Here is a 24,766-nt window from a genome sequence, read left to right on the forward strand (position 1 = left end):
AAACAACAACCAAAAACATAAGTTTAGCTTTCTTAATGAACCAGAAAATCAGTAGGCCTATTTCTGGTCGTTTACAAAGTTAGCTGGCCAACTCAATGATCACGCTTTGTAGTATACCTCTGTGCATTTGCTATTCTTGCATGTGTATGCTTACCTTTGTCGCAGAGCTGGCCGCCAAAGTTTGTGTCACAGAGGCACTGCCATGGTTCCACGCAGGTTCCGTGCACACAGCCCGGGTGAGGAATGCACTTATCACAGTACTCACCCTGCCAGCCGTACAGACACCTGCAGGACACACGCACACACACACTCGATAAGTACTCAATGCCCGGGATGACCGAGCTTAACAAAAAAACTTGTTCAGTGCTCAACACTATCCCGCTTAAAAACACAGACAATGTATCACAATCTTTTAACACACACAGGAATGGGTTCGGCAGGGCTAAGGCTGCTCCTTGAGTAAGTAAAAATTATTGTCTGGGCAGTGAACTAGCAGGGGAAAGCTTCTCAAATGAGTCATAACAGAGCGAATCAAATATACACACACCCCCATCCCTTATAATTCATCCCTGGTATCCATTCCCAGCCCACCCCACCCTTGCTTGAGGCAATGGATAATTATCCCAGCTACCCAATATATATATCTCCTACCTAATTCAAAAGAGCTGCAAAATCTAGCAAATATGGAGGAAATGTGAAACACTCAAAAGTACCCATTCCACTCCGGCCTTCCTTAAGAATCAGATGTGTATTCAAGTTCCGATAAAAGCCATAGAAGCTTCTCCAGAATCTCCACAACATGCTAATGTCTCCTAGCGCCGCTTTCGATTGTTTCTTGGCTGCGAGACTGAAAAGGCTAACACGACATCAAAGCGTGGCGCTGAAGGGAGGTGAAAGAGGGTGGGGGAACAGACAGGTGAAAGAAAAGAGAAATCCTTTGAATTTGACAGAGGTCTTCGAGACCAGATTCCACCGCCACCATTAAGCTCTCACCACTCTGGGTGCCCCCGGCAGACGTGCGCAAAAGGGGGGGGGGGGGGTCGCGATAATCTCCAACCCACCCCACATACACTCCCTTCCTAAAACACGCAAAGATTCGGGCCCTTCACAGCTCTGGATAACGGGAGGGGGATTCATCGGGTTGTGTTTATTAGGGCACGCAATGTAAAACTTAAAATTAAATTAAACAGTCACTTCCTGCTTCAGGTCTGTTTTCTTCTGTTTGGTGCCTAATGACCACATCATGATCAAGGGTTGTGACTTTGATTGCCACGTATAGTTTTGTGTAGAACGTATAGTGTTATCTAACGAAGATACTGCCAAAAATGACTGCCAATCCAAAGTGGGCAGAACCCATGGTGTTGGGAATTCCCCCCGCCAATGGCATCATTTCCATGTGGTACAAGGATGTTGCTGTGACAACAAGTTGCAGCAAGATTCTGAGTCTGGCACTTTCCAGTGAGCGTTTTTACTAACTTAGGCTAGCTGAAAATTAAAAAAAAAAAACAATTATATATATATATATATATATATATATATATATATATATATATATATATAGAGGTGCTTACTTGCAATCTCCGGGCAATTTACAGGAACCATGTTCCGTGCTGCAGCCTTGCCTGCAAATAGCTGAGAGAGAGAAAGAAAATGAGGGAGGAAATAAAGGAGAAAGACAAAGTCCAAGTGGGGTGACAGTGAGAGTCAGCAAGAAATTCACAGAAAAAAGAAAAAAAAAGTATGAGTGACGAGAGAGAGAGAGAGAGAGAAAACAGAAAGAGTCAGCATGATGATGTCAGACAGTTCCACCTCCCCTATCTCATCTCCAAACTCGTGGGAATGTCCTAAGCTCCAACCGGGGCAGTAATCCTACAAAATCCAAGACTTATCCCAGAGCTCTGCCATCGCTCCCCGCTAGGATACTAGGGCCTAGGGGGTGCGCTGGTGCGTTGCAAACAGACCAAATTCCAAACGGCAACGCTAACTATTTGTACAAGCCTGCCAGGCCGGCCGTGGCCAAAATCTGCTGTGTTAAGACAATATGCCCTGGTGTCAATGGGTGAAGAAGCCAGCTTGACCCCACCCCTAAATGATATCATTTAGTCTAGTGTTCATTCTCTCTCTGGTCAGATTCACCTCTACACAGTTGCAGTCCATTGTCACTTTCGCTAGTTTTGGACTTCCCTTCCTTGCCTTAATGATGGCATGCTAACAGAAAGGCACTAAAGCGCAACTTGCCCTTGAAAAGGCCCACTGTTATTTATAGAACATTTTGATCATTTAAAGTATATATTCCAATTGATTATTGATGAATGTCACTTATCAATGCCTTTTGAGCTTTGTTCAACTGTCTAACCTCGTGGGAAAAAAATGGCCTTAGCGTTTGGCTTCACGTTGCTATAAAATTACAACTACTTTGGTTAAACCCCACTCTTACCAGTGCTGCATTCTAGTCCGGACCACCCTTCGAGGCAGGTCTTGTTGCCGTTGTGGTCGCAGTTGTAGTGGCCAAAAAAGTCGTCGCGCGGACGGCAGAACTTGTTGCAGCCGAAACCGTAGTAATGCTCATCACAGCTGACCCGGATCTGGTACTCAAACTGGCCCACCGGCCCGTTGTGCTTCAGGCTCTGCCACTGGCGGCTGGGGTTGATCATGCCCGACTGAACGGCCTTCTCGATCATCTCGCCTCCCCCACCTGATGGAGGGAAATGGATTGGAGATAGAGAGAGAGTGTGAGAGAGGAGTCAGAGAGACTGGTAGGAAACACATGGGCATAAGGGTGAGGCAAAGACAAATGCAGTCATACAGACAGACACAATATATACACAGATGTCAACACATGCTGAATGGGCATTCTCATCCTCAAGACAAAGCGTCTTGCTTTGGGACATTTCTCGGTCTTTACTAGTACAGGGTCTCCCAATATCAGTGGGTAAACATGAATTGCCATCCAAATCTACTGCTGCCAACAGACATTAGTGATGCCCCCTTCTGTCCCTGCCACCCAAACAAACTCGACCTCACCGGGGTCAGCGCTCGAGGGAGAGAGGACGCCATCCCTACCATACCAGCGCAGCTATGTCACACTGTGTTAGGGCACTGCCTCCTAATCCCATTTTCCATGAAGAAACCCTCTGGCGTTCTAGAAATATAGAAAGGCAGTAATGCAAACCCCAACACAATTTTTTTATAGAAAATGTTTAAAAAAAAAATAGTCTGCCCACTTAAATTCCGTTCAGCCTCTGCGAGCTTTGACAAGGGGGCGCGAAAACGAACAAAAACGTAAGCTTCGAGTTTGTTTACTCCTCTTTTCTTGGAGGGAAAGCTGCTTTGTTACGGCAGTGTTAGTTGTAGTGGCGGGCCATAGTAGTAATATTCCAGGCCGTTCTAGAATCCTGAGCTACAATGTGGTATTTCGCTGGTGGAGTGCAAAGTGTGGTCGGGCTGAGGTGACACCCTCTCACTACCTGAGGCCCGGAATAGTTTGACGGCGAGGGGGTTGTGGTTAGGCGAAATAACAGAAAAAAATTTACCCAGGGTCCTCAAACCAAATATAAAAAAATGACCTGGAAGCAAACTGTGTTCCACCATATCAAACAGGAAATTCCTAGACGGTTGACGGTGTGAGAAATAGAGCTAACGTAGCATATTTTTTAAATACAGCCAACCTCAAGAAAACCATACTGGACCATCCTGGAGATTTGACCAAACATTTAAACCTCTCAGTTTCGTGATGAATACTGCTCGGGGCAATGAGTCAAGTTGGCACCGACATGATAGTTACCTCGGTAACTTGTAATTTAAGCTTACGTAAGCACAATTTAGAGACGCCAACTCTAGACTAAGGTTAGCCGTAGCAGTGTATTTGGCTAGCATTAACATCACAACTGTGATAGGCTTTTAATGAGTCTGCTTAATGGAGGCTAACTGGCCACATACCCAGGTCACTTTGCTTGTCGACGCTGAGTGACAGTCAATATTTGGCCTGTCCTCGTTTGGCCCTCTTCCTTGGCAGATGTTTTCATTGATCTAGCTGTCTTGTTGTGTGTGCTTGTCGGTAGGAGGGCTTTCGAAAAATAAAGTCTTCAACCTCACACTAACCTCTTCGCATTTGGCCTTTATTGGCCCGAATGCGATGCTTAGTTTCATGCTCGATGTAGACTTGGCTGTGGTGGAACAACTGCCCCCCCCCCCCCCCCTCCTTCTGGGCCAAAGCACACCTGGACAGGGGTCAGCGTACCCTGGGGCCGAATTAACACTGGAACTATAATGGTTCCCTGAGGGATGCCAAATGCAACACACAGCCATAACTCCCACTGAGTGCCTAACGGTCGGACTGAAAACAAACAACGCTTAAATCTGTAGTGTGATCTCTCTCCATCTCCTCCTCACTCACTCACCAGTCTATACTACCGTCGATGTTTTCTGAATGAGACAATTGTAATGTTACGCAATAGAGAGCCATATCGATAGTAGGGGAGTTCAAGAGACAGAGGGAATGACTCATGCTTGATAGTTATGCCTGATAGTTCTGCCCATTGTTGGTCAGTAATGTCAGTAATGTCAACCAATGGCCTTTCAAATGCAGGGGGGGGGGGGGGGGGGAAGAATGCAGCTGCCATCAGGCATAAAGCCTTTAAAAACATTTTTATAAGCACAAGTATAATATCCCTGCCCCCTAAATGTCCCTTACCAATATATTAATCCCCCCACCCAACACACACACCTCTGCCCCTTTACACACACGCAAGTAACTGCATTACAGATTCCTTATTTTTGTCCTGGGACCACCACTTCCAGGTCACGGGGTCATGTTGCTTTTGTAATGTGAAACCAAATGGAGCAGAGAGAGTGAGAGATGTAACATAATGGTGGGGGATAATACTCACTGCCCGTAGAAGAGTCATTGTTGAAGTCCAAGGCCTCCACGATCAATGTATAGGACCTCTGGAGAGAGAGAAGATTGATAAGATAGAGAGAGGTGTCAGGTAAAACAAGTCACAGCTGCGTTAACTCCTTCACCACTGGCTGATACATGTTTACTTTTAGATTCCTTTCTGCATAGTTCCTGCTAACAGAGTTGGCTGTAGGCTACTTCTTATTTAACCTACTGTTTGAATGGACAGACCATATTAGCAGAAATTTAAAGAATTGGGGGAGAGAAAGTCCATTTGAGGTAATAACTGTTCTTAGATCTGGTATAACAACGCAGTATGTAAATGTTTTATAGGCACACAGTCACAGGGAATAGTGTAAATACAGCCAAACTCCTTCCCATTTGTGAGCGCACACACGAGCCGCAAGTGAGTGGGTATTGTGGTGTTTAACTCAGTCTGTCCATTGGCCGTTTTCCATATGTTGTAGATTAGAGAGAGCACTGCTACCCCCCCCCCCCCCCCCCCCCCCCCGAGGCGCCAGCAGCCCTCTGATCCGGTCGGGCTAAGCCACTCTCCCTTACAGCAACCCACCCCAAAACTAACCCACCGCTTTCCTACCCCCTCCCCGGATAGAGAATTCAAGGGGTGGCGATAAAGAGAGCAAACCGCTGGCATTGTTTAAAAACATCCTGGGTTCCTTTCCTTTCTTTTTCCCTTCCAGTGCACCGTGAGTAGTTGTGTGGATTGACTTGAGGGCGCTGTAATAGTTAGAATAGAGATCTCTGCTGTGTGTGTGTGTATGTGTGTGTGTAAAAAGGCAATTTCAGTGTGTGTATGCACGCCGTGGAGATGGGGGGGGGGGGGGGGGGGGGGGGGGGTTCCATTATTTCGGCACCTCTTTGAAACTCTTTGTCTCTCTTAAGGCCCCCATCGCTCTCACCGGTATCGGATAACGGACAGCGGAGAGCCGTGGAGGGCTGGGCTGAGGGAAGGAGTGTGTGTGCCAGAGTGTGTGTATGCGTGCCTTCATTCATTTGAGACTGTTGTGTACAGTATCATGAGTTTTCATCTGGGTGCAAAATATATTGATTTGTGTGTGCGCAAATAAGTGTGTGTGCGTGCCTGAATGCACGTGTGTGTGTGTGTGTGTCCATACTTGGCTCCAGTCAGAGTGCATGGGCCTCTCTCCACTCACGACACTCACTTGCCAACATTCACACGAGCACTCCTTGTAGCACTTGTCAATGAAGCTCCAAAAATATGAGAGGGGGGAGGAAAGTGTGTGGTGGTGGAAACAGGGTGATGGGAGGGGGTTGGGGCGGTCGGGGTAGACAGCACTCGCTCGCTCGTTCTTTCACCTCCCTCTCCCTTGGAGGCATGCCCGGCCTCTTGTCTGGGGCTTATGGCCTTGCCACTTTGTCCCATTTAAACAAACACGACACTGGTTCGCTGGCACACATAGCACTGCACAGCCTAGCAGCGGCTGCAGCTAGCTACATTGTTCCATTGAATCCCTGATCGCTATCTTATATGGATGTCAGTCTAATCACTGGCTATTACTCACAGGAAATCCAGATGATGTCAAGATTTGGGGAAAACCACACAGCAGCTCCAACTGTGTGTGCAGCCATTATGCATATCACGATTCATGATCAAAACCATTGAAATGGAGACGAGCTAAAACAGTGGTAGCCAAGTCAACTCAAGTTTATTTTACTATCCAAAGCTTGAGGAATTTCACTTGGCTAACTTCACATTTTAAAAGCACCGTCCTTAAATTAAAAAAACTGCTCCGCTCAAAACGGTCCTTTCCTCACAAATACCAAAGAAAAAGAATGTAAAACCATTTCCACCTCCCAAACCCATTCGGTTAGTACAGGCCACCTTTCGACAGTGCCAAAGTAACATTAACCAAAACGGTAAATAGCAGCCAGGTAAGAAACCAAAGCACACCATCCCTTCTGTCCCCAGACTAGTGGTGCCTCTCCAAACATTGTCCCACTTCCTCCCCTACGTCACTCCATTATTGCTGCAATTTGATTGAGTATTTTTGGAACAGTGCCTAACTAGATGTTCTGTACCCAGTTTTGGTTTAGGACAAGAGGCACGGCCCAGCGCTTTCACGAGGCGGAGATAAGTGTGGGAAAATAGTTCAAAAGCAAGTGAAACAAGCAGACAAGCCTGGGCACGTCCAGGAAGGGAGTCGGCAGGTTGAGTAAGTGCCTGTGTTTGCAGAGCGGTAAGAGTAGGGCTCACGCTATGGTGGCCTGATTGGTCTCTACCTATAAAGGGAAACTGATATAAGGCTATTTTTTTGGGGGGGGGGGGGGGGGGAAGAAAGGATCAAATCATAGTTGCCCACATTGAATGAAACCACATTGGTGGATAAAAATAAATTTAAAAAAGTAATGCTTTATTCACCATCAGACGCCCTTTATCAAAGGTCAACTGATATGGGGCCAGTTTCACACACAGGTTAAGACTAGTCTTGGACTAAAAAGCATTCAACAGAAATTCTCCATTGAAATCTTTTTTTTTTTTGGTCCAGGACTAGTCTTAACAATCGATGTTCAGGAAACCTGCCCATAGTGTTTTGACATTTACTAGCTTTCAATGCTTCTGAAACCTAACCTTCTGAAACCTCCAGTTTGACGTAAACACTAAAAATAAAACTTCTATCGGGACGTGTTGTGCTGAATGTGCACAGATGAAATACAGAGAAGATACAAGCAGGCTGTTCGGATTACCCTCACCTCATAAGTCACTGTGTGCTTATCAGTTCTGTACTGCCGGACCGCTCTCTGTTCAGCCACCTTTTCATCTCTCCCTCTTTATTACGCACTCCCCACTGCCTCTCCTGAACACACACCACACATACACCCCCCCCCCCCCACGGCAGATGAGGCTTTTACGGCAGTAAGGGAGATAGAGAGGGGTGGAGAGAAACAGAAAAAGAGATGAGGGAAACAGAGGCAGACCGATGGATTGGAGAGAGAAAAGACAGAATGAGAGAGCAGTGAGACGAAGAATAATCCTGAGAAGTGAGAGAGAAAACTAAATGAACAGGAAAAATACAAATCCAAGCATCAACGTTGTCACTCTGAACTCCAGCCCGCTGTTTGACCGTGGGTGGGGGGGTGGTGAGGGGGCCTATGTCTATGTCCCGTCAGAGTCAACTATCCCCACTGGCCTCTATCCTTCTCTAGGCTTTGGCTCTGGGGGCTGCTGGCTGGTGGTGGAATAATAGGCCTACCGGCATTACGAGTGTAAGGCGACCGATGGGCAATAGGGGCCGAACTTCACAATAATGGCAACTTCAGCACAACGGTTTAGTCTGGGAGCCCCGAACGAACCACGGCACTGCTGAGTCTACTGCTGCATCCTGTTGCTTCCCCCCCAGCCACATTATTCCCGTCCTGGCCTCCCATTATCTCCCATAATCCTCGCTGCCAGCCCGGCCGGGCCGAAGCTATTGTTCAGCCCCCCCCCCCCCCCGCCGTTAACATAAGCTGTCACTGCTTCTGTCTGGCTAGGGCCGTCGAGCCAGGGGCCGAGAGAGAGAGTAGAGAGCTCCTCTCTCCAAGCACTAAAAAGAAAGAGAGGAGAACAGTGGCCTGTGTCACATGCAAGAGTAAAAATAAAAAATAAAAAAGAGGGGGAATGAAAGTTCAACAACCGCAAGTGAGATGTTGTTGGCGATACTTTTGGCCATGGCAAGAGGCTGCCATTCGAGGGCCCAATAAACAGACTGACGCACATAGTGAGGTTGTTTTGGTTCGCCCGTGCCAATTTGGGGTCGGGGTTGTGGACGTATAAAACAGACCCAGGGCCACTCTAACCTAGCCCAAAACGTCTAGCCAAGTCTGGGGTGTATTCTTCAATAGGAACCAACAGAAGCAAACTGGCCAAATTGGGGAGGGACCTATCAAAAGTCATCCAATAAGAAACACATTTTTGATGCAACGCATTTTCCGTTGTTAAATGTTTTGCTACACAGTGTGCACTAATAAATACGCCCCTGCTTCTTCGAAGTAAGGGGACGGTGACTGCTCCATTTAACACGCCAGTTACTATAGGGTGGCAGGGTTAAAAGATGGAATGTCTTGGGTCCGGTCAAGCGCAACCGCTCAGACCCAGGTTGACAAAGGGCGGTGGGGGAACAAGAGGCCTTTATACTGCCTGTGTTAAGGTCAGGGGCGAGGATACGCGGCCAGACCTTTGTGACTTAAGCAATGTCGACTGCCCCTATACAGTAGTGGCATAGATGCTGGCTGACTGTCCAGTTTATGGAATATTTGGGAATATTCAAGAATCTCAAAAGTGTCCACACGTGTGCTCTGTGCCACCAACTAAACAGAACAAGATGTTGGCATAGTTCCAAAAGCCCCCTATTTCTAGGAATATCCTCTTTGCAATCCACCTAGAATTTATTTTTAAATTAAAAAAACAGATCCTAATTCTGTGAAAATCTATACAAATCCAACAACGCCCTTCTACAACACACATCATTATTCATCCATTAGGTCTAGCCATGGAGAACACTGTAAGCAAAGGGTCTGGAGGGAAAAAAAGCTGGCTCCATCAACTATGCCCCCCTTGCAGGTGCACTCCTCCCTCTCCCTTGCTCCCAGTTCCATTTCTCCCAGTGGGAGGCCTCGTTACCTAGCAACTCCCTCAAACATCCAATCACTTCATCCCATTGATGACCTGGCACCTCTTCATTGAATGCTGATGAGTTAAAAGTGTACAATTCATACAAAACAGGGGTTATTGTATGACAACAAATTAAAGTGTGAAAAAATGCCAATTCCCCATTCAATCTTTCATTACATTTTCCTCTGAGCTTGTCTTTGTGGTAATTCTGGGCGAACAAGCTTGAGTAATTAAACATGTTTCCAAATTGCTAGGTAGAAATTGGATGGAAAAGGAAGTATGCAATAGGACAATGGCTTCTTAGCTAGGTCTTTTCATAGTGATATTGGAGTATGTCTAGAAAACCATTTGGGGGCCACATCACTGTGTCCAAAACATATTTTGATGCTGCCAGGGCAACTTATCTGCATTGAAATATTGTCAGTCCACTTTAGTTGTCATGTTCTTAGGTCAACTATAGCCTAATCCTTGAAAACAATTGCTGTGTACATCTAGCCTACCTCATTCAAGCTTTTTCCTCTCAATTCTCAAAACGACAGTATAATCTCACACAGCCACAGAATTGTTTTTTGCTCAAAACATGGTCAAAATGGATGGCTCAAGTCATGAAAAATGTGGCATGGTAAAAAAAAAACCTGCACACACACACACGAGAACGGTCAACCAGAGGAATGCATAGAGTTCATTGAGTGAATTCTCTGCTTCCTGAGAGCGCATTGTGTGTAAACGCCGTGGCTAGATAACCCAGCTGTTTTATTGCCTATTCTTGCAGAAGCCATTGTTTGACGCTCGGCGACTGGCCGCGCTCTTTAGGAAAAGACAGTGTGGAATGAATCTCGATTAGGCAGCGCGTCACTGGTCAAATGATGCGATCCTACAGTTCTTCATAAATGATTAGACCTCTTTGGAATTGCCCATTTTGGTTTAGAATGTCGGCTTATTCCCAAGAACTGACGCATGAACACTAGTGATGAGTATTCAGACAGCGCAAATTTATGGACGACCTCACCGTGACATATTCTCTGCCAATCCGATTGAACTATAATATACTGTATTTGTAAGAATAATGTAACCCCCAAAAAGCGTTCCTGTCTTGTCGTGGCTCATGCACTTGTAGCCTGCTAGCCTCAAATGACATGCTGGCATTGGCATATCCAGAAGTTACTTATTTGCCCATCGTTTTTGTTGCGTATTCCTGTCCATTAATCTAAATTTGACTTGGCTGATCCAAACTGTTTGTGGTTCAAGTTCTCAACAAACTCGCGCGCCCGAGAGGAAGAACATGTTACACAAACATAACTACGCAATCAACTCACCGGCCAAGCGAAGCTGAAAGGTAATACAATCCTCGACTTGTCACTCCTCATGCTCCGCAAAGAAAAAGTATTCCCTCCGACCACGGGTGTAGAAGCCGTCCCGAAACTGCATGGTCCCGCCGAAGAGACCTTCAACTGGTACTCCTTTAGACACACTTTAAAATAGGTATCACACTCGTCCCTCGTGCACTTGCGATCCGCGGCATTCCGAGATCCATCGCAGCACACGCCAGTCTGCAGTTCGCCATTCACGTTCTGCATCGATACAATTTGCAATTCGAAGTGTCCAGATGCCACAGCCACCTGTTTTTGGGGAAAAAAAGAGCGACATGACTTATTTCAACGTGTCTTGCCTTTTGATACCTTCATTTCAAACTGTCAACCAACATTTATGCAAGCTTGAACGTTTCCAACTGTAGAAGTAGCTAACTGCAACACATCTTATCAAGCTTGATAAGATGTGTTGCAGTTAGCGAATGTTTAAGTTAACAAGCTAATATCGACAATAGCTAATTGTGTGATTTGTAGTCACTAACTTGCAACAAACTATTGCAAAGAAATTCCCATACGATTGTTATTTTACAGAGGCACGCGTTACTGGTTTTTATTTTGGAACATCAAATTGATGGCGACATGAAAACATGCTCAAGTTTTCCAGTGCATCCTCCTAAAGCCACAACCAGTTCTTGAAAATGTGCATGTTGAAAACTGTAAAATTAGAGCATTACTGTATGGACAAAAGGTAAGAAGTCTGCTTGAATATCCACGTACCTTAATCCACATGCATTGCAAGAAGACATGAATAGAAAAGGTAACACAGATTGAACTCAGTCTCAAAATCATGCCTTCTGTTTGATAGTGCCGTTCACTGCGAAACTAAACGTCCGGCCGACCTACGGCTCTATATACTCCTCCGATTTGAACATGCACGACTGGAGAACAACACCTTTTCAAAAGAGCATAGATTTCCAGTGCAAAATGGCCTGCCCCCTTGTCTCACTCTTTTGTCCTTTCGACTATTGTTATTTTTCTTTATATATTTCTGATCGCCTCTGATACAACAATACCCACGAGCTAAGAAAGCGACGTCTGTGTCCGAATGACTGTCCCAGACTTTACAGCAAGTTCAGGGGAAGAGGGGGCGGGGACAATACATGAGTCGCTGTTTAATATTCCTAAGTGGGAGAGGCCCTGAGATCGAAGCCACACCCAATGTTTAATATGCACGTCTATCGTGCGTCGTGTATTTACTCCACAATCAACTGCGCAAGTGCCATTAAACACGGATGCTACTTTCAAATAAGTCCATAGAGCACACAGAACAGTATTTAGCATTTGGTTCATAGCTATACATTGAGATTAACCCTCGTGCAGTGGGCCTATTGATCTTGTGTAGTGTAAACCAATCTGGTAGTAATGAGCAAGATAGTTAATTTTTCTGATTTTATTGGTCAACAGTTAATTATTCTGATTATATTGGTCAACATTTATATATTCTAATAGGTCTACTAAACCTGACCAAGAGGATGCAATGATGTGAAAACCCCTTGTTGACAAGTACATGGGATATGTCCAACAAAATTGTGTTGTTTGACAAGGAACATTCCTGCATCCTCATACTCTATTGCCTATTTTCAGTGAGCTGGGGTCCATATGATCCACATTAATATCGTATTATGTCGCGGATACCCCTATAGTTGACCCCACTGACACGGCCATTGTGGAGCCCCATCAACAAAGAAAGCCAAGCTATATCGCCAAATCCCGAACTGACAGCTGTGTGCTATAAGGAGATTTGCTGTTTTTCTGTGGTGGTGCCACAAATTATGATTGAAAAACCAGGAGGGCACCCGTGATGGTAAGGGGAGACTTATGGCCGGGTCCACCTATTGCGGTGACTGTGAGAGCCCTTTTTCCAACGTTCAAAATTTGAGCATGAAAATAATCACATAATGGGGAGTGCACTGGAGAGCGATGGGAGGGTGGAGGGGTGTAGCAGGGGGGGTCATTGATTCTCGTATGAAATAGAGACAAAGATGGGACAGTCTTTATTCTCAAATTAGAGCAGCTGGGCTCTTCCCCCTTAAAGAGCCCCCATGAATAGATTATGGCCCCTTTACTCAATAGAGATAACCCCCTTTTTTCAATAGAGATACCCCCCCTTTTTGCAATTGGGGTAAGTGTCGCCTGGATAACTGCGTGACATTCACCCGTCGACAACAACAGAGAAGGATGGTTTAATGAGGCAAAGATAGGCCCCAAAAAGTTTTCAATGGATTAAGTCGACGGTTGTGGCCAAACGACAAACCTCTCTGCTCGTGCCTCGGTGATTCAGCTAAATCTGAAATGCCTCAGTGATTCGGCTAAATCTGAAAAGGCAAGTGGGCTGCTGCTGCCTACCTGCTGCCCGCAGGGATCAAATCTCTGCGACGGTTGTCGTTCGTCCATTCACTCTGTTCTCAATCTACTTAGGGAAAGGAGACAGCATGCGCTCTATGATCCTGATGAAAGCTTTGCTTCGCTCCTGGCAAAGAAGAAAGAGAAGTAATTGGAGCAGAAGCCAGTGGTTAAGGGGTTAAGCTGATATGGTGCCCACTTGCATCTGATGTTTTTGGCCTTCCAGTGCCCCTTCAGTCTCGTCAATGTGCGAACAAAAGCATGATGACAAAATTGTATCCAACGCAAGCATGTGCTACAACCAGAAGTCTGAATATACTGTATGACATGTCCATAGATATATTTTGTCCCCATGCTTATTTTACAAATCAGAGAATTTTGACCCAATGTCTCATATTGATGTAGACTCCCTCAGATTTTTGGGGTGCATGATGCACGGGGACCTCAAATTCTCCCCAAAAATCTGAGGGACCACAAAGTATGTGAGGATGGGTTAGCATTTTTCAAACACCTATAACACCTTTTTCCTGCCGTCTAGAGCCATAGTCACTATGCTTAATTCTATGTAAAAAATAATATGTTTATTTTTCTGAATATATCTCAGCATACCTCTTGAGCTGTCTGTATCTTCCTGACTAGAACCTAAATATGCTTCTCCGCATCTCTGCTAAAATCTAGGTAAAAGATTGAAAGGACTGTGAGTCTTATACATTTAGTAATGTATTGCTTTTCTAAAGTCTACCAACATTGCCAGCAGGCATGCCAGCTAAGATTGTTTGACAAGTTAGCTACTCTAACTTCATCGGTAGCTAGTTATGATAATGGGAACCTATCTGGGCTATCTAAAGCCAACTTCACAATATTGTAAGATGCCTAGTAGTATTACAGAGGAATAAATATTTGAGATTCTTCAAAGTAGCCACCCTTTGCCTTGATGACCGCTTAGCACACCTGGCACTCTTTCAACCAGCTTCAACTGGAATGCTTTTCCAACAGTCTTGATGGTGTACCCATCAAGCAGCACTTGTTGGCTGCTTTTCCTTCACTTTGCGGGTCCAACTCATCCCAAACCATCTCAATTGGGTTGAAGTCGGGTGATTGTGGAGGCCAGGTCATCTGATGCAGCACTTCAACACTCAACACTCTCCTTCTTGGTCAAATAGCTCTTATTACACAGCCGTGTCATTGTCCTGTTGAAAAACAAATTATAGTCCCACTAAGCACAAACCAGATGGAATGGCGGATCTCTGCAGAATTCGGTGGTAGCCATGCTGGTTAAGTGCGCTTTGAATTCTAAATAAATCACCATCACACCTTCTACTCCATGCTTCACGGTTCGAACTACACATGCGGAGATCATCCGTTCACCTACTCTGCGTCTCACAAAGACGAGGCGGTTGGAACCAAAACATTTACATTTGGACTCATCAGACCAAAGGACAGATTTCCACCGGTCTAATGTCCATTGCTTGTGTTTCTTGGCCCAAACAGGTCTCTTCTTATTATTGGTGTCCTTTAGTAGTGGTTTCTTTGCAGCAATTCGACCATGGCTTGATTCACACAGTCTCCTCTGAAGAGTTGATGTTGAGATGTGTCTGTTACTCGAACTCTGTGAAGCATGTATTTTGGGATACCATTTCTGAGGCTGGTAACTCTAATGAACTTATCCTCTGCAGCAGAGGTAACTCTGGGTCTTCCTTTCCTTTGGAAGTCCTCATGAGAGCCAGTTTCATCATAGTGCTTGATGATTTTTGCGACCACACTTGAAGAAACTTTAAAAGTTCTTGAAAAATTCCGCATTGACTGATATTCATGTCTTAAAGTAACAATGGACTGTTGTTTCTCTTTGCTTATTTAAGCTGTTCTTGCCATAATATGGACATAGTCTTTTACCAAATAGGCGGCAAGCTTTACATCACTCCAGCTGATGCTTGGCATTGCGCATGGTGTTCTTAGGCTTGTGTGCGGCTGCTCAGCCATGGAAACCCATTTCATAAAGCTCCCTGACATTGCTTCCAGAGACAGTTTGGAACTTGGTAGTGAGTGTTGCATCCGAAGACAGACGATTTTTACCTGTTACACGCTTCAGCACTCTGCAATCCCATTCTCTGAGCTTGTGTGGCCTAACACTTTGTGGCTGAGCCGTTGTTGCACCAAGAAGTTTCCACTTCAAAATAACAGCACTTACAGTTGACCGGGGCAGTTCGAGCAGGGTAGAAAGCTGATGAACTGACTTTTTAGGAATGGTGTCATCCTATGACTGTCCCGTTGAAAGTCACCGAGCTCTTGAAAGCCATTCTACTGCCAATGTTTATCCATAGAGATTGCATGACTGTGTGCTCAATTTTATACACCTGTAAGCTGAAATAGCCAAATCCAATAATTTGAAGATGCGTCCACATACTTTTGTATATACACTGCTCAAAAAAAATAAAGGGAACACTAAAATAACACATCCTAGATCTGAATGAATGAAAATTTGTATTAAAATACTTTTTTCTTTACATAGTTGAATGTGCTGACAACAAAATCACACAAAAATTATCAATGGAAATCAAATTTGTCAACCCATGGAGGTCTGGATTTGGAGTCACACTCAAAATTAAAGTGGAAAACCACACTACAGGCTGATCCAACTTTGATGTAATGTCCTTAAAACAAGTCAAAATGAGGCTCAGTAGTGTGTGGCCTCCACGTGCCTCTATGACCTTCCTACAACGCCTGGGCATGCTCCCGATGAGGTGGTGGATGGTATCCTGAGGGATCTCCTCCCAGACCTGGACTAAAGCATCCGCCAACTCCCGGACAGTCTGTGGTGCAACGTGGCGTTGGTGGATGGAGCGAGACATGATGTCCCAGATGTGCTCGATTGGATTCAGGTCTGGGGAACTGGCGGACCAGTCCATAGCATCAATGCCTTCCTCTTGCAGGAACTGCTGACACACTCCAGCCACATGAGGTCTAGCATTGTCTTGCATTAGGAGGAACCCAGGGCCAACAGCACCAGCATATGGTCTCACAAGGGGTCTCAGGATCTCATCTCGGTACCTAATGGCAGTCAGGCTACCTCTGCCGAGCACATGGAGGGCTGTGCGGCCCCCCAAAGAAATGCCACCCCACACCATGACTGACCCACCGCCAAACCGGTCATGCTGGAGGATGTTGCAGGCAGCAGAACGTTCTCCACGGCGTCTCCAGACTCTGTCACGTCTGTCACATGTGCTCAGTGTGAACCTGCTTTCATCTGTGAAGAGCACAGGGCGCCAGTGGCGAATTTGCCAATCTTGGTGTTCTCTGGCAAATGCCAAACGTCCTGCACGGTGTTGGGCTGTAAGCACAACCCCCACCTGTGGACGTCAGGCCCTCATACCACCCTCATGGAGTCTGTTTCAGACAGTTTGAGCAGACACATGCACATTTGTGGCCTGCTGGAGGTCATTTTGCAGGGCTCTGGCAGTGCTCCTCCTGCTCCTCCTTGCACAAAGGCGGAGGTAGCGGTCCTGCTGCTGGGTTGTTGCTCTCCTACGGCCTCCTCCACGTCTCCTGATGTACTGGCCTGTCTCCTGGTAGCGCCTCTATGCTCTGGACACTACGCTGACAGACACAGTAAACCTTCTTGCCACAGCTCGCATTGATGTGCCATCCTGGATGAGCTGCACTACCTGAGCCACTTGTGTGGGTTGTAGACTCCGTCTCATGCTACCTCTAGAGTGAAAGCACCGCCAGCATTCAAAAGTGACCAAAACATCAGCCAGGAAGCATAGGAACTGAGAAGTGGTCTGTGGTCACCACCTGCAGAACCACTCCTTTATTGGGGGTGTCTTGCTAATTGCCTATAATTTCCACCTGTTGTCTATTCCATTTGCACAACAGCATGTGAAATTTGTCAATCAGTGTTGCTTCCTAAGTGGACAGTTTGATTTCACAGAAGTGTGATTGACTTGGAGTTACATTGTGTTGTTTAACTGTTCCCTTTATTTTTTTGAGTAGTGTATATTGTATTTAAACGTGACAAATCTGATGGGCCTGATGCCTCTGGAGGTCCCTACTGAAAAATGGAAAAGCCTGTTTTATCAGCACACATAAAACAATGGATGCATCTCAATAGTGTGAAGTTGCTTGCTCTCATCATCTCTTCTCCTTCATCTGCACTTCATCCACAATATGGAGTGTGACTTTCATGCAGTTCCTTTCATTCACCGTCCCTCAAGTTATTTCCCCTTAGTGCTGATGAAAGAAAGGAGACGAGGAAAGGAAGCCACTTCAGACTATTGAGATGCATGCAGCCAGTGTGTAGAACAGGGGGGATTTGTAACAAATTGTGTAACCCTTTGTTACCTTATTTATGCTTCCCAAGTCAAGGTTTCTCATCATTACATTGTACAGGATTGTGCAAAAAGGTTTGCCAGTTCCAAATATATCAACCAATAAGCTTCAGAAATGGTTTGGCCTACTTCCCACATGGCATGTATGTTATTTAGCTGACACTCTAATCCAGAGCGATTTACATGAGCAATTGGGGTTAAGTGACTTGCTCAAGGGTACATAGATAGATTTTTCACCTAGTCGGCTCAGGGATTCTAACCAGACCTTTTGGTTACTGGCCCAACACTCTTAACTGCTAGGCTACTTAACTGCTAGGCCCACATCAGCACACTGATAATCCCAGACCCAGGAAATGTTTGGGTATCGCTGTTCTAATTTCATGTGCTGGTTGTCCAGTATAGGGCACGCCAGTTTGTAGTCGTAAAAAATGTAAATGACTTACCTCTGGTTCGTTCAGCCATTTCTATGGGGGAAATTAATGGGGAAGCATAAGGTTTTGGTATACATGCCAGCTTGGGGAATTGATCCAGCAAACTTTCAGTTACTGGCCCAACACTAGGCCTGGCCTAACCACTAGGCTACCTGCCACCCCTAGATAACATCAGTCAGTTAACATGACCTTTGTGAATTATAAAGCCTTTATGTGCTTTAAATGCTTCAAAATTCACAAAAAGTGAAGTTAGCGGATGAAGATTATCTCATAGAACAAAATGTATAAGATCTCTTAAGACTGTGTTTACCACAGACCTTATTTTCGGCGTTTATCCAAAGACCCTACAAAAACTCTATTAATTTCCACATAGGCTTTGTCCAACGAACCATTGGTGGAGTTAGTGCATACAAAATGACACCATTACTGTTGCTCTCTATTCACCTTCCTTACCTCACGGTTCGAATTACAGCAAGGCTAAACACCCCCATAGCAAATCAACTCCCCCATAACAATTTAAATATCATTGTTGGCCACCTCTGGCCAATTGTCAAAGATATCGTCCCCCAAGCGACATACTCTCAAGAGAGGGAGCGCACCCCCAAGAGTCTATTTTTAACTATTCTCCTTACTTACACCACCCCCTGGTGGTGGTGTGTAACGACACCTTATTGTCCATACATCGCTAGATGGACAATATCATTGATGGGCTTTCTTCTTTTGCAAAAGACTAAAGCCTTGTTCACACTGCAGGTCTTAATGCTCAAATAGGTTTTGTCTTCAAATCCATTTGGAACTACTGACTGTCCAAACAGCAAGTTACAAGTGACCAAATCGGATTTGTGTGTGTTCAGACAGCAGTCATTTGCTGACAAGGCTACGCTAGTTGTCATAGTAACGACAGGTGTGTGTGCAGTGGTGTAGGCTGATTGGTGGTGGCTTCCTATCACTCAGAAGTTATGTAGCAAGTTAAGATGACAACAATACCTGCCATGGATGTTTCCTAGTTGCTTTGAATGTTCAAAATCATAGGGTAAGACCACCTTTAAAGCCTCAAAGGATAAGACGATCCAACTTTCAAAACAAGTCCTTTTTAGCTAGCCACAACTAGCTAGCTAGGTAGCGGTTTAGCTTTCTAGCACATTCACTCATTTGTTTGTAAACAATTAACAAGCTAGTTAGCTACCACATGTTCTTGTCAAACTGTCAACAGAGTAGCTAGCAAGCAACAAGATATGCCAAATAACCACTTGAGGGCAAATAAATCAGATTTGACCGTTCAGACACAAGTCACATGGCCAGGAATCTGATTTCTATCTGACTTCAAACCACTAAGGTAGCTTGAAATATCAGATTCCATGTGCTTTTTGGTTGCTCAGACTACAGGAAAAATAACAGATTTGAATCGGATATGCAAACATGATTTGAGTCACTTCAAACTGCAAATGTGAACATGGCTTAAGAGTCTCACTCCCATAACTCAAGTCTCCTAATGATGACTCACTCTCTTTGCAGCCACTGTCTGGCCTTTTGGTCACCTTCCTCTTTGTTTAGTCACCCCTCCATCCCACCCTTTCTTACAATCTTTAGGGTGGATTAACGAGTATTGTCTTACTGGATTTGAAAGGTCACAAATTCATAATTGCTGGCTCTTAGTATGTCTGTGTGTGTCTGGTCTTGTTTTTATGAACAGTGAATAAGAATGCTGTCTCTTTTGTCTCTTCCACTAGGCATTAGGTATGCCAATTTCATGATTTAGTTAGTTATGATTGCAGTTGCCCTTGAAGCAACAGAGTGGGCATTTTCTATAAATTTGCAGTGAGGTGGGCCGCCACAAATATTTTAAGTTTGGACATCAGGTCTATTACTTTCTAAATGTCTATCTCCGCTGCCCATTGCATTCTGTATTTTGGCCCAGTCATCCACTCTCTCTGTCTTTTTTCCCCTCTTTCTCTCTCTCGCTCTCTCCCTTCCTCTCTCTCCTCCCTCCGCCCCCACCCCCAGAGGAGACAGCGCTACGTTCTAAGACCTGAGCAGTGCGGCCGGCTTTGTGCATAGATAAATGACTGATTCTCTCTACACTAAGGTCAAACCCTTTGACTGTGTGAAAAGTTCCCACGCTTTCCCACTTCGCATCTCTGCCTATAACCTCAGTGTCATTCCCTCCCGTAGGGAGGTGGCTGCGGGTTGCGAAACGGCGGCTCCACAGGTGGGTTAATCAGCTACCAATGTAATGTTCCAGCCTGCACCGCATCAATGATTCATTCGGCTACTGGTTCACGAAGCCAACACACTTTCTCAGGATAGCCAGACAGATTGTCCCATAGAAAGCCAGGGGTGAGGGCTGAATGGCTGACCTCATTGGGAAATCATTGTGTCGTCTTAATGTGGTCGGACGTCGGTACTGTTGTATGTAGCTTAATGTATCCCATGCAAGTCAAACAAATGCATTCCTCAAGTAGTCATTCAAGTAGTCCTGTATTGACCAGAGGGTGTGTAGTAGTAAACCAGCTTTTGATACACTAAATTGACCATAGTAGCATATATTTAGATGATTGAAATGCTACCAATGCTTGCAGGGGGTTATGTTAGTTTAGCTAGCATTGGCATTCAGAGTATCCCCCATCTGCGTTCAATTACATGTCACGTGTCATGTGTTTACTGACAGGGACACTGGCTGCTCATCGGGATTGACCATTAGGTACTTTGTTGGACCTGCACAGGTTAAACTCTGCCTGTCTCTGGATGAAAGGTGCCTGTTTGTGTACAGGACTTTGGGTCATTGGCCTTTTTCAGATATTTCCTGAACATCAGTCAACTCTCAATGTGTTGATAAAGGTCACATAATTCTGATACTAGTTCAGACGTTTCTCAGAAAGGCTTACTATCAATGAATTTAGGCAACCCAGGCTTACTTTCCCTTGTAAAAACAGTACTACTCTGTATTTGCAATGTTAAAATAAGACCCCAAAATGTTTAGGTTGAGATAGTGTGTTCTAAGTTAATCTCGCCAGCCCTCCGTTAGAAAAAAACATTCAAGCTCTGTCTATTTTGGCAGGGCTTACTAATATGCCGCTGTTTACTGACAAATGCAGAGAGAGCCGTCAAGTCTGTTTGAAAGGAATGCAATTAAAATAAGCTCCTTCTTTGTTTTGTCAAATGAAATTGCTTGGCACGAGTACCCATCGGTAGATAGCATTCTTATGACAAAGGGTTTCCCTTTTTGGTTCACTCTAGATGTATCGTATTCAATAATAAGGAGGTCTCAACTGCCTGGCTCAATGTAGCACAAGAGGATGTACAGTGCCTCGCAAAAGTATTCATCCCCCTTGACATTTTTCCTATTTTGTTGCATTACAACCTGTAATTGAAATAGATTTTTATTTGGATTTCATGTAATAGACATACACAAAATAGTCCAAATTGGTGAAGTGAAATGAAAAAAAATACTTGTTTCAAAGAATTACAAATGTAAAGGTGGTGTGTGTATATGTATTCACACCCTTTGCTATGAAGCCCCTAAATAAGATCTGGTGCAACCAATTACCTTCAGAAGTCACATAATTAGTTAAATAAAGTCCACCTGTGTGCAATCTAAGTGTCACATTATCTGTCACATGATCTCAGTATAAACATCTGTTCTGAAAGGCCCCAGAGTCTGCAACATCACTAAGCAAGAGGCACCACGAAGACCAAGGAGCTCTCCAAACAGGTCAGGGACAAAGTTGTGGAGAAGTACAGATCATGGATGGGTTATAAAAAAATATCTGAAACTTTGAACATCCCACAGAGCACCATTAAATCCATTATTAAAAAATGAAAAGAATATGGCACCACAACAAACCTGCCAAGAGAGGGCCGCCCACCAAAACTCACGGACCAGGCAAAGAGGGCATTAATCAGAGAGGCAACAAAGAGACCAAAGAAAACCCTGAAGGATCTGCAATGGTCCACAGCAGAGATTGGAGTATCTGTCCGTAGGACCACTTTAAGCCGTACACTCCACAGAGCTGGGCTTTACGGAAGAGTGGCCAGAAAAAAAGCCATTGCTTAAAGAAAGAAATAAGGAAACACATTTGGTGTTCGCCAAAAGGCATGTGGGAGACTCCCCTAACATATGGAAGAAGGTACTCTGGTCAGATGAGACTAAAATGTAGCTTTTTGGCCATCAAGGAAAACGCTATGTCTGGCTCAAACCCAACACCTCTCATCACCCCAAGAACACCACCCATGTTTTTCATCAGTGGGGACTGGAAAACTGGTCAGAATTGAAGGAATGATGGATGGCGCTAAATACAGGGAAATTCTTGAGGGAAACCGTTTCAGTCTTCCAGAGATTTGAGACTGGGACGGAGGTTCACCTTCCAGCAGGACAATGACCCTAAGCATACTGCTAAAGCAACACTTGAGTGGTTTAAGGGGAAACATTTAAATGTCTTGGAATGGCCTAGTCAAAGCCCAGACCTCAATCCAATTGAGAATCTGTGGTATGACTTAAAGATTGCTGTACACCAGTGGAACCCATCCAACTTGAATGAGCTGGAGCAGTTTTGCCTTGAAGAATGGGCAAAAATCCCAGTGGCTGGATGTGCCAAGCTTATAGAGACATAACCCAAGAGACTTGCAGCTGTAATTGCTGCAAAAGGTGGCTCTAACAAAGTATTGACTTTGGGGGAGTGAATAGTTATGCACGCTCAATTTTTCAGTTTTTGTCATATATCTTGTTTATTTCACAATAAAAAATGTTTTGCATCTTCAAAGTGGTAGGCATGTTGTGTAAATCAAATGACACACCCCCCACCCCCCAAAAAAGCTTTTTAATTCCAGGTTATAAGGCAACAAAATAGGAAAAATGTCAAGGGGGATGAATACCTTCGCAAGCCACTGTATATAAAATAATTTGTTTAATGACAACTCTTTGTATAACATAGTACTCTATATTCCCGGTTGTATTGGTACAGTATAAATAGAGGTAAGTATGTTTAATGACAACACTTTTGACCATGGCCCAAAGGGCTTTTTCAGTCACCCACGTGGGTATATGCTCCTAAAACCCAATGAGGAGATGGGAGAGGCGGGACTTGCAGTTTGCTAAGCGTCACAAATAGAACCAAGTTCTATTTTAGCGCCTTGCTACGCAGACGTGGGCGAGCAGTGTGGGTCCAATGTTTTAGTAACATGTATGTGTAAATTTATTTTGCAACGTGAGCGCACGTGACACGAGCGGTGTGGTCAGCATGTTAGTGTGTGACATCAGTCCCTCTTGGTGTAGCCTGCTCATTATCAGAGGGAGCTCACAGTTTGTTTGAATGTCTGGTGACAAATGTGCCTGGGGCCATTTGAATTAGCCACAATGCCTTCAGAAAGTATTCATACCCCTTAACTTATTCTACATTTAGTTTTGTTACAGCCTTAATTCAAAATGGGTTAAAAAATAAAAATAATTCTTGCTCATCTACACACGGTACCCCATAATGAAACATTTAAACATATTTTTAGAAATGTTTGCAAATTTATTGAAAATGAAATACATAAATATCTCTTTACATAAGTATTCACACCCCTGACACAATACTTTGTAGAAGCACCATTGGCAGCGATTACAGCTGTGAGTCTTTCTAAGTCACTAAGAGCTTTCCACAACTGGATTGTGCAACATTTGACCATTGTTATTTAAAAAATTCTTCAAGCTTTGTCAAATTGGTTGTTGATCATCACTAGACAACCATTTTCAGGTCTTGCCATAGGTTTTCAAGTAGATTTAAGTCAAAACTGTAACTCGGCCACTCAGAAACATTCACTGTCTTCTTGGTAAGGAGCTCCATTTAAGATTTGTCTTTATGTTTTAGGTTATTATCCTGCTGAAAGGTGAATTAATCTCCCAGTGTCTGGTGGAAAACAGACTGAAATAGGTTTTCCTCTAGCATTTTGCCTGTGCTTAGCTCCATTCTGTTTATTTTTTATTCTGAAAAACTCCCCAGTCCTTAATGATTACAGGCATGCCCAAAACATTGTGCAGCCACCACTATGCTTGAAAATATATAGAGTGGTACTCAATAATGTGTTGAATCAATTTTAAATTTAAGCTGTAATTCAACAAAATGTGGAAAAAGGGGTGTGAATACTTTCTGAAGGCACTGTATGTGTCTTTGAGACAGTCTGAGTGTCACGCCCTGACCGTAGATTGCTTTGTATGTTTCTGTGTTTTGTTTGGTCAGGGTGTGATGTGGGTGTGCATTCTAGGTTGTGTATTTCTATGTTTTGGCCGGGTATGGTTCTCAATCAGGGACAGCTGTCTTTCGTTGTCTCTGATTGAGAACCATACTTAGGTAGCCTGTGTTTGTTGCACCTGTCAGAACTGTTTCGGCTATTCTGTTCAGTGTTCAGTCAGAATAAATAATATGAACACGTACCACGCTGCACCTTGGTCTTCACCTTCTTCTAATGAATGCCGTTACACTGAGGTCCTTTATCTTGTGGTGTCTGGGACACTGCCCATCTAGAATCGAATCACCTGATATTAGTTTAGATACTTTGAGACACTTGATGCACAAATTTTGGTGCACAAATTGGCTTTTTGCATTTAAGCGCCTTGCTCTCTTGGTATGTTCAATACTGTACTATGCATCTTTGATTTCATCAACATGGTCAATGAGATGTATCGGAAAAAAACATACCCACAAACACACAGCAGCAAGGCCTCTAGCTGGGTAGGTTACTTTATTTGTCTTGCGAAGTCAGTTTGTGAAGAGACTCATGCTGGAAAT

The 24,766-nt window shown here is 44.4% G+C and overlaps 1 protein-coding gene across 3 annotated transcripts in view; it reads right to left on the reverse strand.

Moving 5' to 3' along the window:
- Positions 1-11,979, reverse strand: part of LOC139370547 (protein jagged-1b-like) — a 31,172-nt gene extending 19,193 nt beyond the window's left edge. For 2 of the 3 annotated variants that reach the window (XM_071110110.1, XM_071110108.1), the window contains exons 1-6: positions 11,618-11,902; positions 10,847-11,149; positions 4,890-4,947; positions 2,438-2,695; positions 1,572-1,632; positions 155-285 (exon numbers count right to left, since the gene is read on the reverse strand). In XM_071110110.1, coding sequence (XP_070966211.1) covers positions 155-285; positions 1,572-1,632; positions 2,438-2,695; positions 4,890-4,947; positions 10,847-11,149; positions 11,618-11,689 — 883 coding nt within the window. In that variant the 5' untranslated portion in view covers positions 11,690-11,902. Of the gene's footprint in view, positions 1-154; positions 286-1,571; positions 1,633-2,437; positions 2,696-4,889; positions 4,948-10,846; positions 11,150-11,617 lie in introns of all 3 variants that reach the window. The other variant, XM_071110111.1, reaches the window with a different exon arrangement.
- Positions 11,980-24,766: the final 12,787 nt, after the last annotated feature.

Source organism: Oncorhynchus clarkii, chromosome 17, assembly GCF_045791955.1.
Source record: "Oncorhynchus clarkii lewisi isolate Uvic-CL-2024 chromosome 17, UVic_Ocla_1.0, whole genome shotgun sequence".
NCBI lineage: Eukaryota > Metazoa > Chordata > Actinopteri > Salmoniformes > Salmonidae > Oncorhynchus > Oncorhynchus clarkii.